Source organism: Gouania willdenowi, chromosome 4, assembly GCF_900634775.1.
Source record: "Gouania willdenowi chromosome 4, fGouWil2.1, whole genome shotgun sequence".
NCBI lineage: Eukaryota > Metazoa > Chordata > Actinopteri > Blenniiformes > Gobiesocidae > Gouania > Gouania willdenowi.
The window spans coordinates 12,458,685-12,475,349 of record NC_041047.1 but is presented as its reverse complement, the minus strand read 5'-3'; the positions used below and the strand labels follow the sequence as shown (position 1 = coordinate 12,475,349).

General features: G+C 36.8%; 1 protein-coding gene across 2 annotated transcripts in view; it reads right to left on the bottom strand.

Annotated features, from left to right (window-relative positions):
• The window catches only part of LOC114461593 (cAMP-specific 3',5'-cyclic phosphodiesterase 4C-like), a 106,561-nt gene that overhangs the window by 68,042 nt on the left and 21,854 nt on the right, over nt 1–16,665 (bottom strand). The window contains exon 3 of one of the 2 annotated variants that reach the window (XM_028443805.1): nt 16,512–16,663. In XM_028443805.1, coding sequence (XP_028299606.1) covers nt 16,512–16,663 — 152 coding nt within the window. Of the gene's footprint in view, nt 1–12,569; nt 12,900–16,511; nt 16,664–16,665 lie in introns of those variants that run through there. The other variant, XM_028443804.1, reaches the window with a different exon arrangement.

Genomic DNA, 16,665 nt, shown 5'->3' with positions numbered 1-16,665 from the left:
CATTATGCTCCAAAGCTTGTTCTGGATACTGTATCCACAATACCTGCCAGATAATCTCCGTTCATCCTTTTGACTGTGGTTATCGACTCACCAAATTTCATTTAAATCTTTCAAAACTTTTTGAGATATCCACAAACATCCACATTAACAGATGAAACTAAACTAAAATAATACTGCCTTGGCTGAGGTTATTACATTAACCTCTACAATTACCCTCCTCAACTTGAGCTATTTTTTCACCTTGTTTTATTAAAGTCTGATTCAGTGTTTTGGTTTTGTGTTGCACATCCTCTTTGTATTTCTCTACACGCTCTTATTACATCAAGCCAGAGATGAATCATAGCTAGTCAGCATCCTCTTAAAAAGCCTCTCCTTCACAGCACTAGGACATGATTAAAACATTTTATCATAGCAAACAATTTAACCTAATGGCATTTTAATTCTGTTTAGAATAAATTAAATCACTAATTATGTTTTAATCATATCAAAACAACAACTAATGACAATAATTCTATTGCAGGCTTAGCAAAGCAAACTTCTTGGACTAAAGTGAGAACAACAATGCTTTTGATCTGTGAGCCAGTCTCATGTTGCATGACAGACAAGTGAAAACTAACTAAATCAATCCTGATCCTGGCATCAAATAATAATAGTCTACTAATACTTATTTTTCTCTTTTTAACTCTTACACTGACACAGGTACTGATCATTATACAATATACTTAAATGGACTAAAACTCCAACAAATAAATCGGGAAAAAATTAGTTGTTCGTGCGTGTAAGAAGCGAGAAAAGTGCCAACACATTGGCATAGACATCAGTGTAAAACAGGTAGAGCCTCTACGATTGGCAACCATTCTCTCCACGCCAGCCAAGCCTTCCTATGGAAGCTCAAAGATGGATGCCTTCCAGGTTTGTTTCAACCTGACTAATCAACAACGTGAATCCCTTCCACACAACTGATCTGCAAAGAAGAGATGAGTCAATGACAATGTGCCGGCTGTTTGCTCTTAAAACGGAGCTCTAAGCTTTTCTACATCACTGGTCAAACCTAATTACAAATATTAGAGATTTGTTTCTGTGTGAAAAGATACAGAGGTGACCATGGGGAAAGGATGAAGAGGTCTGGTGCGAGCAAGCAATCAACAAGTGAAGTGCTTTGTCAAAAATAGCTGCATTTTAATAAATAGCTGCTGCCAGTGCTAGTTTTCCTTTGGGTTTCAGTATGAAATTAATGTCTCAGGATAATCAGATTTTCAACTTTTTAGCCTATAATTTACGCATCCTAAAAAGTTTATTCAAGCAAATATTACCTTTGTGTCCCCCTTTGTGTTGACAAAGCCAGTCAGTAACACCTTTATTGTTTTTGTTTTTTTTTTTGATTTTCAAAAAAAAAGTAAAAAGGCACTAAATCTTTGTTAAAGTTTACATTATTCTACGTAGTCAAAAAATGTACCTTTTAATCTTTAGGATAACCAAAAAGTGGAAAAATAACAATCAAAAATGTTCATTAACTGAGCATAATGAAGGCTTTTCAGTCCTTAATTTACCTGACCGGGTTTGAATGCACCACAGTATTTTGGAAAACAGCTGTACAAACATCAGTAATACCCTTTTTTTCTTTGTTTTTTTTGTCTCATTTACCCTGTAGCTTTTTTGAAAAAACAAACATACAAATGATCAGGGAATCCTGGTTTACCCTCTGAAAGGTGAACTCGGATCAATGGCAGAATCACAAACTCACGGAGGATCGTTTGGTTCTAATTTCACTGATCAGTTGTAGTGCGGCTGAATCTGTGGTAACTGTACTACAAGCAGTGCTTTACTCATCTCAAGTGTTCAATCACCGAGCGATTTGCTGTGCTGCAGCCAGATAGATTGGATAGAAACCTTATTTTCTGCTGTGATTGTCAGCTTCTTAGATATACATGGTCACCTCACAGCCCACTCAACAGCCCAGAGGGGGGAAAAAACAGACGAAGAAGAAAAAATAGATAGGAAAGCAAAGTAATCTGGGATACAATTAGATTCCGTGTGGTTGACACTTCTGTGATTCTCAGGGATGAGGTTTTGATTCAAACTGAGATATGATGAAAAATAATGTATTGTTCCAGAAGGGGGACATATTGTAAGATAGCTGCGTTGTGTGGTACAACTACATACAGGCTAGAGGAAACCCACACACTGGGAGAACATGCAAATCAAACCCATCACCCAGGGCTTCTAGCTGTGACATTGTGCATTACACTGAATTATAATAAAACAAAAGGCTATAAAGCAGTTAATGAATAGTCATGCAACGGTTAAAAGAGATAAAAGGCATTAGTGCTACTAAAGTTCAAGAGGAATAATTACAGCAGTGACAGCAGTAACATTATTCTGCAGGAAGCCTGATTGTAGCTGTGCATTACAGCATGAAAAGAAGTATTAGGAGTGATCTAAGCGCAATCAACAGGATTTCATGAGGAGTCATTTCTCTCTCTTATGTGGTTGGAAAAACGCTGTTGTCTGCAAAACAGAGAGCATCTGTTTAGTCATTTATATCACATCATATCCTCTTTATCCAACAATCACATTAGGTTCTAACTGATCAACTTAAAATTGCTTCATGCCAGTTTGTTCCCATTCTGGCAGCATTATGATCCAACACAGTGTTTCCAAGGATGGTTTACTACATTGAATAAATCAAAAAGTGCGAATAAGATTATGCTCATTTTCTCAGTATCTACCAAATCAAATATTCACCCCAATCTTACACTCCTGTGGATTTGAGTTAAAACGACAGCTGTTAGAGCCTCTTCTGAGTGTATGTGGCAATTTTAGGGATGATTTCAAAATCTTCATTTGTCTGTTACTGGAGAATTTGCCTTTAAAGAAAGAAAGAACACTGAGTGAAAATGTCTTTGATGCATTTTAAAAATGATATCAAACAAGCTTTGTAATTTCTCGCAATCAGTAGAAATCATGGTGCAGTGGGCCAAATGTCAGGAAACAAAACCTCAAAAGTTGTGAGGTACCTCTTTGAATGTTATTGTATTTTCACCTCACAAACAGGCTCTTCCTTTTTAAATGAACAGAAGGAAATAATTACCCTCTTCACAGTGACGTACCGTGAGCACTAGGGTTGAGTAGACAGGGTGTTACAAATCGAAACCACCAATGTCAACACCAATGACAATTTCATATGTTTCTGCTGGCAAGTGTTATTTCAATTCAACTTTATTTGTATAGCGCAATTTACAACAAAGTCATCTCAATGCGCTTATCAAATTATAAAATTCATAATTAGAAAGAAAAAACTCAACAAGATCCACATGAACAAGCATTTAGCCATCTAACAAAATCAACATCGTAAACACCATTAAAGAAACATAATCAATTATTTAATATAGCCTCCATACTCTCCCAACAAGATTTATCCCGTGACATGACAGCGCATCCGTTGTTTGTGTTGGACAACAACAACAACAACAACAACTCGGAACAGCCTCAGTGAGGCTCATCCACAAAGCCAATCCTACCATTCACTGTGGAAAATACTGACAATTTTCTGATCTTACCTTTGTTGAAGGTCAGGTAGCTCAGGTGTTGGGCTGCCATCTTTTAAAAGCTGTCGTTTTTCGGATGGTTCACCGGTCTTAGCCAACAATATTGTGACAAATAGATACTTCTATATTTATTCAGGACCAGGCTTTAAGGAAAACTTATTTCACACCTCTTATTTGATGATTTATCCCAAAGCTTTGCTCACAGAGCCTTTGTTATGATTGTTCTTTGGAAAGGAGAAACGCAGTCATTAATCTAAGCATCAGTGACCCGTTAAACATCACATCCTGAGTAGAAGTCAACAAACAAGCTGATCAGGCAGGCTGTCTCCAGGATACACCTGGGCCTGTTGTTTCACAGGAGGTGGGAAACCACTCATCTTTAGCTGTGAGGACGGCCACAGAAAGCAGCATGACAACACGTCTGACTTCACACAAACAGTTTTACTTTAGTGTATTCACTATATATGGGCTTCCTCTAACACAGCACTGTTTATCTGTGAGGTAATGAGACATTCACATCATGCATGTGTATCAAACAAATCATTTTTGAAGGCAAGAGAAGGTCAAACTCACATCAACAAGCTGTCCTACATAATAAAATGGTATCTGAGTATATCACCAAGATATTTTGTTGCTCTGTTTACTAAGGGTGGGTATATTATGCAATTCAGTTTATGATACGTGATCAATATTGGCCACCTCTCAATACATCGAAAGTAAAACTTTTTAGCTGCTCAACAAAGATTTAAAAGTAAAATGCCACTAACTCTAAAAACCACATGAGTCTTTTTAATGCTGTGATTCAATGCCACATGTTCTGCCTTAAATCACTGAGACAACCTGTAAAATGCTGCCAGGCCACAGAATGAAGAATATTATGTGATATAAAAGTACTTTTCCATTGATTGAGTAGCCTTCTGTTGCAGTTTAAATGACTGTTTTCAAACCCTGAATGCCTTTGGATAGAAAGTGAACTGGACAGCTGTGCTACATAATATTTAGATGGATGTAAAATGGAAAGTTAATAAATTCTGCGATGCACTGTGGTCTGGCTATGGGCAATTCTGCATCAAAGCATAGATTTAAATTATTGAAAACCAATAAAAAAAAAAAAAAACATCGTGCCTGGTGCATGTCTCATTTTGTGTTGTGAATAACTGTTTACACAGACTCTAACCACATGCAAACTCTGAGAAATACAAGCTCTGAATCACACACCACGCCTTACACAGATAAAACACACAAATCAAAATACCACTTTTTAAACAAGTAATAATAACAAACTAATTTAAAGTTACCAACTGAGCCATAAAAATAGGCTGTTGACTAAATTAAGCTGTTTTGGTGCAGAATTTAATCCTTCAGATGTACAGATTTAATCTTTGTAAAATGTTTGGTTTTGTTTTCATTTTTCAAGAACATTTATAAACACACCAACAATAACAAAGGTCAAAAGAGCTAAAGCAATCCTGATAATGAAACTAATAAAAACAAAAAACATTCTAGTATCCTTGTTGCAACATCCATACAAGCAAATAACAAACCCAATCTGATATTGTCATTTTTAAGTAACTTCAATGGTATAATTAAACACCTTCCCCTTTTTCCATTGCTCATTGTATTTTTGACCTTTCAGCCTAAGATTATATGTCATTTTTTCCATGATTGAAATGTTTTCCACAATCCGGATCCAGTTTTGTTGTGTAAGTGGATCTGGCTGCAGCCAAACTTTGGTAAATGCCTCTCTAGTTGCAGCAAGAACGTTTTTTATTAAATATATATCCTCTTTCCTTACCACCCCGTGTATATTTCCCAGGTATAACACAAGACGACTGTTTGTTTGGTTTTCAGCATCTGTTCATGATATCAAATGAAGGAACTATACTTCATCAGGCCTCTGCCCAGGAACCTTGAGACTGTGATGTACACAGGAGTGACTGAAAACCTGGATTTCAAAATAAAGTCCTCAAACAAAGTATTAAATGAAGTATTTTTAAGTCATTATATTTAGGTCCTTTATTTTTAAATTCTGTTAAATATTTTCTGTTCCATGTTTTAATCATGTATTGCCTTGTGAATGAAATGCACTATACAAATAAGTTTGTCTTGCCCTAAAATAAATCTGATCATCTGAGCCATGGGACTAATGTTCAAATGAATGTAGATTACAATAAATGTATTAATAATTTTTCATTCCTTAATTGCAACAAATAATTTTCTAGTGACGTTGGGAAAAAATACAGTGTATTGGTTTTCGGCAACTTTTATGGATGGACAGTAAGTTGGGAATACAGGAACAAAACGACCCATAGTGGGATCTAAGCTAATCAAAGCTGCAGGGTTTAGCTACATAATGTCACAATTATGAGATAACAATGTGATAAATCAGGGAGAGCACCGAAACCTGCAGGAAAAATATGCCACCAGGAACAGGTCAATATTCCTCCAGGAACTAAGTGCGATACATAAAGTGCAGCAGAGAACACCCTGGACAGAATGCCAGTTAATCGCAGAGTTAGACAAATGTCAATTTACTTTCTTTTGAATTCAGAGTACAAACTGAAGTCTCAAAGTAAACCAATGTATGCTTAGAGAGAATGCTCATTACTTAAACCACACAATGAGGCAGTAATGGCAAGCATTACACCAGCGAGTGGCCCACAGACTGCAATGATTTAGATTTCATTTGGTTTTAAAACATTAAACATTGTTAACCACATATTATTTTTTAAATGTGAAGATGAGCTTTTTTTGATGTGAAACAAAGTCGAGAGAATCTTTTCATTCTGTAGGAGTCTTGAGATTCCTAATTAAGTGTTGTAAAATTACAGATTCATGACAAAATCTCAATGTGGACCTGAAGGCAATGGTTCGCTGTTTGGACTAACTAGAAAAGCACCAGAGAACATGAAAGAAAGAAAGAATTAAAACTATAAACACCACTACATAGCAAGAGCTGTATATTTTTCCCTCTCCTGAATGATAGGTTTTCAGGTTATTCGTGTTTCAAGCCTGTTTTCTCCTTACTATGAACCGTCGGTTGAACCTTTCCTCCTGTAATGCATGAACTGCATTGTAACCCCAAGAACACAGGAGTCAAAAAGCTATCAGCTCAAGATCTGACTCACCTGTACCAACACTAAACTGTTCTTCAAGAGCCCCTTGACCAACATCCATTTATTAGGCAATGGCTCTATATATATATATATATTGTTTGAGGGTCATTAAGGCAGACGTGAAGAAGCAGGAACAATTGTGAAATCATCTTGAGCTAATCATTCAGCTATGAATGTTTTTTTCTCCTGGTGGTGTATTTTCATTAACAGTGAGACAGGTATTCCAGAAAAAAAGGGAATCATTAGAGTCCTTTTAGGACTTGCATCGCTCATTGAATTGACTTTTCTGTCGTGCCCATACTGCAGAGTGTATCATTTTATAAAACCATTACCTGTCAGTGTGTGTTTTCACACACTAAAGAAAGAGACACAGAGGCAGATGGGACTGTGAAGTCCGAAAGAATAATGCGCACATTAATGAAGGCATGATGAGAAATAACTCTTGTTTTTATTTTTATTTTTATTTAATGCTTTTTGAACAGATTGGTCCCAGTCTTAGAGAACTGGCCTTATTCCACTAATTCACTTCTGTGCACCCATGGCTCTTTGTATGTCAATCTTGAACACAGTCATCTAATTGTTGGGGCTTCGATAGCTGCTTCAGAATTGGCATTGAGGGAAATTAAAACATTTATTTATTGCACAGGGAGCAACCTACCACAGTAACGTAACATATTCTACTACAAAAGTTTGTAGAAGCAGACTGTGTGAAGTGCCTGGAAAACCTGAGTCCAGTGTTTGGAGTTTCTATTTTGGCAAACTAGTGTTTGTTTACTTGAGTGTAAGCTATACAAAATTCAGAGGATATAATTCTGATTATCCATTCAGATTCAGACTAATGCTCATGATCATATCCCAAACTTTCATCATATTCCTTCACAACTTTCAACTAACCGGATCCTAAAAATAAATAAAAATGTTTACTTAAACCTGCAACATTAAATTAAGTATATTACACAACAGACATGGTCAGAATCAATTGTGTATCATCCCCACTGTGATGCTTTCAACCCACTCATGCAGATAATGATTTCTATTTCAAATCTAGTCATTGGGAGTATGAATCAGGACGAAAACATTAGAACACATTCAGAGGGGAATACAAAGCGGTGCTTGCTGTATGTGCTCTCATTGATGACTGCGAGGCTGTTGACTCACGGCTCTTACTTACTACACCTACATTACCATCGTCATCATTCAGTATCAGAAGGCCAACCCAGATAGGATTCAGACTCATACAGACAAAACCAAAAATAAATGACAGCAAAGGGGGCTGATTGAAATATTTTTTTTACCTTTGCAATCAATCCACAGTGAATCACACTCAGCTATTCGCATTCCTAATTTTACCTCATTGTCACACCTGCTGTATCATCGCACAAACAGGTTCACACCTGCTGAACACATTGCTTATTTAATGCATTTTTTTTTATATTTCTGAGCTCTGGTTATTCAGATTTAAAAAATCTACTCAAAAGATTATTAATCAGCTTTAAGAAAAGAGAGGATTCCCACAATATAAGGAGGTCAGATTGTCACCTTAACACTACACATTCCAGTTTCAGTCAAAGAGCATCTCAGTAAATTGGCTGATTGGAGTCTCTTTTAGCCATAAGGGTGAAATAGAGCTCCTGTCTGGAACAGTTTTAACATTGCGGATCACAGCTACAATTTGGAGTAAAAAGGTATTTAGATTGCTTTAGAAATTTTGGTAACCCTTTACTTTAAGTTTTATACATAAGGCTGACATTACGCTGTCATTATCTGTCATTAGCATGAATAATGTGTCATAAAGGCTGTCATTAAGTGTCGTTTGCTAATTTATGACACTTTTCGCAAAATTAGGACACCTTTGGATCTAGGTTGGCATACCCCCAGGGGTACACAAATTGCCATCATGGTATGTGAATAAATATTAAAAACACTGATTGGAAAACATTGGAAACTAGAATATACGTACATAGAGCAGTTAATGTTAATGCTAGGTTAATGCCCTAATGGTAGGCTAATGCTATTGCTAGGTTAATGCTAATATTAGGTTAAAGCTAATACTAGGCTAATGCAAGGTTATTGCTATTACGAGACTAATGCTAATGTCAGGCTACTGCTATTGCTGGGTTAATGCTAATGCTAGGGTAAAGCTCATGCTGGGCTAATGCTAGGTTACTGTTATTGCTAGGATAATGCTAGGTTAGTGCTCTTGCTATGTTAATGTTAGGCTAATGCTATAGGTAGGGTAATGCTAGGTTAATGCTAATGCTAGGTCAATGTTAATGCTAGGATAATGCTATTCATATGTTAATGTTAGGTTAATGCTCAGTTAATGCTAATGCTAGGTTAATGTTATTGCTAATCTAATAATAATGCTAGGTTAAAGCTATTACTAGGTCAATATTAATGCTAGGATAATGCTATTTCTATGTTAATGTTAGGTTAATGCTAATGCCATGGTCAAAATTAACGCTAGAATAATGATATCGCTATGCTAATGTTAATGTTGATGCTAGGTCAATGATATTGCTAGGTTATTGCTGGGCTAATGCTAATGTCAATGCTAAGCTGCGGCAGTGCGACGCGGGCCAGCACCTGCATCCGCACTTGCATTTTCTTCAGGAAATGCAAATATTCTAGTTATTATTATATATTATTCATCAACAGGATAGATAAAATTAACTGAAGGGTTACATTGTATATGACAATACATTATCATGTTTTTAAGTGCAGGACTGAGGGGTACATGGCTTCAGGTTAAATGGCTGATGGGGTACGGAACTGTGAAAAGTTTGGGGTTTGGATTAGGGTAACAAAAGGTTCGGGTTAGGGTAACAAACAAGACCTTTTTCATGCTAATGACAGGTGTCGTGTCATACTAATGACAGTGTAATGTCAGCTTTATGTATAAAACTTCAAGTGTTGCCGTAATAAAAACAATGCAAATTCGTTGTACGAACAAACCATGGCGATAAAAAAAACATTTTAATTCTGAAAGATGTCCAAAGCCTGGCTCCCGTTAAAACTCAACAATTACTTGGAGCATGACAAATCCCATGTATAGCGTGTTTGGGTGGCAATATCTGCAAAGATACAATTAGTTGGTAGAATCATTGTTTGACAAATAAGAAAACAGAACAAATCTTTGGAAGTAACGAGAAAGGTAAAAACAAAAAAAAACAGGAAAATCAGTAGCATCATTCTATGTTTAACAGAAAACTATTGCAGCACAAATACAAGTCTGTATGAATCCATGGCAAAAAAAAATCGTATTGTTCTCTCAAATGAATGAAGCAAATGCCTCACAAGTCCTATGACAGGTTACAACAACAAAAACATGTTTGCATTTCATTAAACAATTTTTTTTTGTTATCTTGATCTTCCAGGCACCGTCTCAGAGGGGGAAAATAACTAAGAATCTCTGCTTGTGCGTGAAAATGCTGTGTGGTGAAACGAGTCGTGCTATTGCTTGTTGACAGTGAGTGGCATCGAGGGAGCAGAACTTAGCCGAGCTGACTACAGATGCCGCCTCTCTTCAGCTCTGCCACAGCCAAACCCTCGAGATGTTTTTTTTGGACAGCACATTCACTTCTTGTTGTTACAAAAAATGTCAGCGCAGCCTCTATGCAATGTGGGAGTTCCGTCGTGGAATCCTTGGATTGTGTTACTGTAAAAGACTGAAATGCCCTGGTTCTAAATCAATGAGATAGTGAGATAATCTACCATGAGTTTCACCATATTTGTGACTCATGTTGCAGAGATACAAGCTAAAGGTCACAGACATTTCCTGTTTGAATCTCCACTGGGTAATCAACTTATGACAATGCTTTAATAACAAAAAACGTTGAAGGGTGAAAACACCCGTTATCAATTTTTTCTGTGACAGTGAGTCTACGTACGAACAAGGTAAGGAAGTCAAAGGCTTTTGTTCCCCTGACTGATTAGAACTACAACAGTTCATTTTAAACCAAACCTTTTCTCACATCTTCATCACTAAGTAACAAACAAAACACTAATCACGGTCTGAAAAGCTGCTACTTTTCCACCACAGGGGACACACACTTATTCACACACCTATCAGCATTTTAAATCCAAATCATCAGCCTCTTCCATTAGAACGAAAAATAGCTCTTAGTTAAATTTTAAAAGGTTCAAATCAGATTATTTTTAAAAGATATTTACCTAGAAATCAAATAACCTTTTTATGAAGAAAAAAATGTGAAATATTATTTTTCCATAATAAATAACTTAATGATACCCAACAAATGGAGATTTTTATAAAGGTTTAAGGGATCAAAGGTGTATTTACTGTAAACATCACCTAAACTGCAGACGCGAAATAATACGGACTACTGGCAAACAAAAAGTCATATTCAGTATCAAAGATTGCCGACATCTCTTCAGGCAGGTAAACACTGGCTAGACTCTGATGAGTATCGAGGTTTAGCAAATTTCCCAAAGAGCACCAAAAAAATGATTAAAAAATAAATGCTTTGCACTCAAGTGCTCAAAATAACCTTTTCATGTTGTTTGTAAAGCATGTCGGTTTTAAAGTGTAAAAGGACCAAAACTGAACATTTTCTGAATCTACATACTGTGAATACCCAAAATGTTGCCAAATATTTGTGCCACTGTAGCATGGAGTGTCCCTAATAACAATCAAAAACAAATTAAAGCAATACCAATGAACTAAAGTGTGCTATTCCTAGTGTACTAACATGCTTATTTTTTGTATTTTAAACACACGTAATCACACCATCATGTTTTCAAGAAAGCTTTCTTGAAAAAATGTATGTAACATTTTTAATCCATTTAATTTTGAATGAAAAACAGGGAGCCCTGAAGAGTCTATATTTGATCAAAAATGGTAATAGAATAGACGATTTACTATATACTATAAAATTTATCACAGATTCCTATTGTAATTAGCCTTAGGGACTCTGACATGACGCAATTGCTTTAATCATATACCAACATAATACATTCAGTGCTTCATCGGGTCTTGACATTCCATTAATATCAGCAGAGCAATTTTCCTCTCTTGGCAGTGGCCAAAGGTGGACAACCTCTCACATCTTGCAACAATACATTGATGAATTATTAAATACAAAAACAGAAAGGAACTGATCTTTGGTAGCATCGGTAGATTCACAAAGGTCTATAAAGACTTTAGTTTTAAAAACTAAATTCAGCTGTCTCTTTCAGAATAAAATGGCTCATTTAAAGGTTTTACATTGTTTTAATGGGGACCTTTTTAGACAGATTTTTTCATCAGTTTTTGAAGAGTAAAGATTAAAACAGCCGCATTAGAAGCCAATAATGAGATGCATCTTTCTTTTTTAAATGTAATGTAATTTGCATATCTTTTCATGATTATTATCAGGTTCCAATACTTCCAATAGCACAGAATGGAGCAAAGAGCTCTTAAATCATATTAAAAAAATGAAGAAGAAGAAGGGGAAAAAAGAATGTGTTTAGAAATAGACAATTTCATATGAAATAAATATAATAGCAATTGTGACAGTGCTCTTCTGCCAAGCTGCAGCTCACAAGTTTTAAAAAGAGCATCACAATAAATGATGGCTAATGGAAGGAGGGTGACAATCTTCTTCAGTTAACTCCGAAATCTAGCATATATTTGTGCGGCTCACTTCATCAAAGCTTTGATGTGGGCTACTTGTATTTTTCTTAACTCAGTATTTATGGTGAGTGAAAATTGAGCTCATATCTATTTTGTTAGATCAACAAGCACTAACAACAAAGCTGATGCTGGTATTTTATAGAACCAAACATGACATAAAACAACATTTTCCTACTCAAGTCTTAAGTTTTGCACAATTTTGGTCTTGATCCTGTTTGATGAGACCTTTAACCCTTCGCCGTGAACACAACACCACATCTGAGAGACTGTTACCGTTTCTGTGAGGATGGCCAGGACATCCGGGGCTTCCTCAGCCCGGGTCGCAGCTTTTCCAGAGTGCGGTTACGGCACAAGTAGCGCTCATTGTCCGAGTTGAAGCGCTGTTTGATCCGTATGTGAGTCCGAGGCTGCCTCCACAGATGTTTGGGAGGCTTGGGGAGAGCCGGTCTCTCCCTGTTCAGCGTGGCACAGTCCATCCTGCTCTTGTTTATGTTTACAAATGGGAATGAGGTTTTGATAACGTGGAAAGGCTACGGAGAGGTGCGTAAGGATGGCCGGAGCTTAACGCGCATCAACACAGCAGGAGCAGAGCGCATGGCATGACGGTGCGCTGCTCTCCACAGAGTGAAGTGCTGAAAAGCACAGTGTGGCTCTCTGAAAGCACACAGACATACACCCCTCCCACTTCTCTGCCTCCCTCTATCCTCAGTCTGCTCCTTCTGCCACCTCCGCCTGTTTCTGACAGGACAACCTGCCACTCAGCATTATGCAACACTGAACCGAAGAACAAACAACCCTGACGAGGTGATGCTTGAATGCTCCGGATTTAAAACCCAGCACTCCAAATGAAAAAAAGATTCTTAATTTCAACGAGATTATCCTTGTGAAATAAAGGTAAAAAAAAAAAAAAGCCCTCACTCTAATCAAGGAGAAATGTATCTGTATCTGTACCGGGGGTCAAATCCGGCCCTTTGGGGCATATAATTCGGCCGGTAAGGAAAAGTAAAAATGATGGCGAAAACATGAATCACTCTATAAATTACCAACCACTTCAAAATCTCAGCTCCTCCAAATACACTAATTCAAAAAACTCTATTTGCTGGGCAGTTTCCCCATGCTTATATATAACATGATGGAAGTCATTTTGAGTCAGAAACTGTCAGAAAATATAAACTTTAATAATTTCCAAAATACTTTCATTTTAAGTTGGTACACAAAATTCCTCCAAATTAAATAAAAATGTGTCAAGCCACTAATATTTGTCACCTATTGCTTGGATATTGTCGGTTCCTTTACGTACTTTACATAGCTACACAATTTTCTATCATTTATCCATGGAAGTGCAAACTAGGACACATTAATGTTAACATTCCTCCCTTTCCTGCTTATAGTCTGCAGCCCATTTGAGATCAGGTTTGGTTTTGGCCCCTGCATTAAGATGAATTTGACAACACTGCTTTGGTTCATTCAGTTAAAGGGGACATATAATGAAAAATCTACTTTTGCAGTTTTTTTGATCACATGAGGTAATTTCAGTGTCCATCAACACACAAAATGTGAAATAAAACCATCCAGTTGTTTGTTTGTAGTCTGTGTAAGTCATATAACACAGAGAAAATTGCTCCGTTTCAAAATTTCTACATTTGTGACGTCACAAGTAAAATTGGGAATCAGTGTTGCCAGATCAGATTGACAATTTCCAGCCCAATCACATCTTAGAACCTGCCCATTGTTTTACTGTAATGTGAAGTTTTTTGGGCTGAAAACAATAACAAGAGTGTGTGAATAGCAAAAGAAAGTTGCTAGTGATCAACTGTAGTGTGGATTCCGCTTCAATAGACACGCTCACTCAAACAGCCCGATTTGAGAATTGGTCAGAAAGTGACTTTTCAGAAGGCTAAAACTCCAGAAAACCGGCGGGTTAGGGAAAATAACCTCAAATACTAACAATTTGGGGGTGTTTTTGATAAGGAATTAACAGTGTAACAAGGTTAAAAGCTCAAAAAAGTTGATTTGGCATTATATAGGACCTTTAAGACAATGCTCATTTAGAGCGGGGATAGAAGAAAACACAAGTCCCCCCTACCAGGTTTTATAGGAGGGGCGGGGCCAACAGTGACGGTTAGTGATGACAACAAAAACTAAAAGTGTCACCGAACCCCATCTCAGCCAATTGCAAAGTTAAACTGTAACAGCCGACGTTCAATCCATAGAGGGCAGTAACTCTGACATTTTAGACTAAAATATTTAGAATGGACCTAGGATCAATAAACTGTACCTTACTTCATAGCTAATCATACTGTATATGTATTCAGCAGGGTGTAAGCAGCAGTTTTTATTCATCGCAGCCAAACTGTAGCTACTGCCTGTTGTTAGAACACTGAAAAAACAACACTTCACAAGATCCTTTTTGAAATTGAAATTAGAAAATTGTACGGGTACTTCTTTTGTGTAAATATAATGTACTGTATGTGAGCTTGTGACTATCCCAACCCAACCAAGTTGAGTAGCTTTGACATATAATACAGTTTTTGTGAAATCATGTATAACTCTTCATATTTCTTGTAAACTATTTGTGTGTCAGCAGTATCCACTCAACTCTATTGTGTGTCCAGGCCGGTAAAAGTATAGGAATTGAATCTATTTATTAATGTTCTCCTGACATTTTTGGCTATTGTAGCATCTTGACATTTAATGTGTCAGAGTAGTAGGCTACCAAAATTTAACTATAGGCTGGGAGGATGTATCTGATTTAAAAAAGGACTTAATATATAAGAAAGTTATGTTATCTATTAAAAGGGGATTGATAAATGTTTCCATGCACCCTCTGCGAATATGATCACACACCCCTAGGGGTACATGCACCTCTGCTTGGGACATCAGTTTAAAATGTTCTACCATTTTTGATTAATTTTTATTAGTATTTGTTTAAACGACATAATACCGCAGAATAAAATTGTTTGTATAACTTCTGCCCATTTGCAATTACGACGACAATGAGTCATTGCTTCAGAGCTGTTAGCTACTCTGAGTGTTGACCAGTTTACAAATTAGGCAGTCATTAATCTATGGCTGGAAGACACGTCTGTGAATTGAAAACAAACCAAAAACATGAAGGTTTATTAACCAGGGAGGCAAGTCGTGTCTTGTTTACTGTATGCCAATAAACTCACCGACGCTTGTCCATGTGAAATGAAATGTAACGACAAACAAGCCGTTAGCTGATTAGTAGTAAAACCCTTCATTTATGGTTAGACACGAACAAAACGTTTGAGAAAACAATACATGACCCATTACAAGAATCTCCCCACCTGACACACTAAACACAGAAACACATTTAAACGTGTTTAAATTAAGACCTGATACCTTCAAACTAAAACAATAAAAAAAAGCAAGTTTGTAAAGTTTTTCAAAACATTTGTCTCTTTTATTGTCACTTATAGATAAACTAAAGCCTAAAACCACTTTTTTTCTGCTAAAAAGAAATGTATTTTGGTTTGAAGTAGTGTTGTTAGTGAAATATTGTCCAACTCTTAACATTTTAGTCAAAGTGTTTTAATTTGGCACATTTTGTTGTAAAAATGTAAAATTGACCACCCTCTATGGGTTGAAACCCAGCTATTACAATTTAATTTTGCTGATGGCTGAGAATGGTGGTTTGCAATGTTTTGGTGGCTACTCACGTCACTGTTAGCCCCGCCCCTCCTAAAAAAACTTGCACCTGTGGACTGCAATCTGTGGCGAGTATTGTAGGATTACTACTGCAACAACACATCATCAGTAGGATAGAGCTAACCTGTCTCATGACGGTCTAAACCCAGCTCACGTTCCCTATAATTGTTAATAGATAGGTATAGTGAGTATTGAGTAGGTAGTTAGCATAGAATAGATTGTTCTTTGGAGATTTTGTAATATAAACTGGGCATGTCTTAACTGCTCCAGGAGCCACGGCCATAATTAATGCATTTTTTAAATTTCCCCGAGGAGAAACAAAACGTAACCAAACAGATCCATTACCTTTATGAAACAGCACTGAATATTGAATATATATATATATATATATAATATAATAAATATTTTGGAAGACTGACACAACCTGGAAAACTGCTGAAAAAAATACAAAATTACAAAGAAAACCCGTAAGCGTTACAACAACATTACAGTCACAACTTCTAAGTGGCTAAAAAGTTTAGAAGGAAATTATGTGTCGCTGACCTGGCAACCTTTCGGTTATTAGCAAAGGCTGATCGGCGACTTTCAGGAGAGTCTCCCTGAATGGAATGCCTTCTTTTCTGCAAAGGCATCACCCAAGGGTTGGAGAAACGCCGCAGCTGCACCACTGGCGACGAGTCTCGACGGCGTGGACACT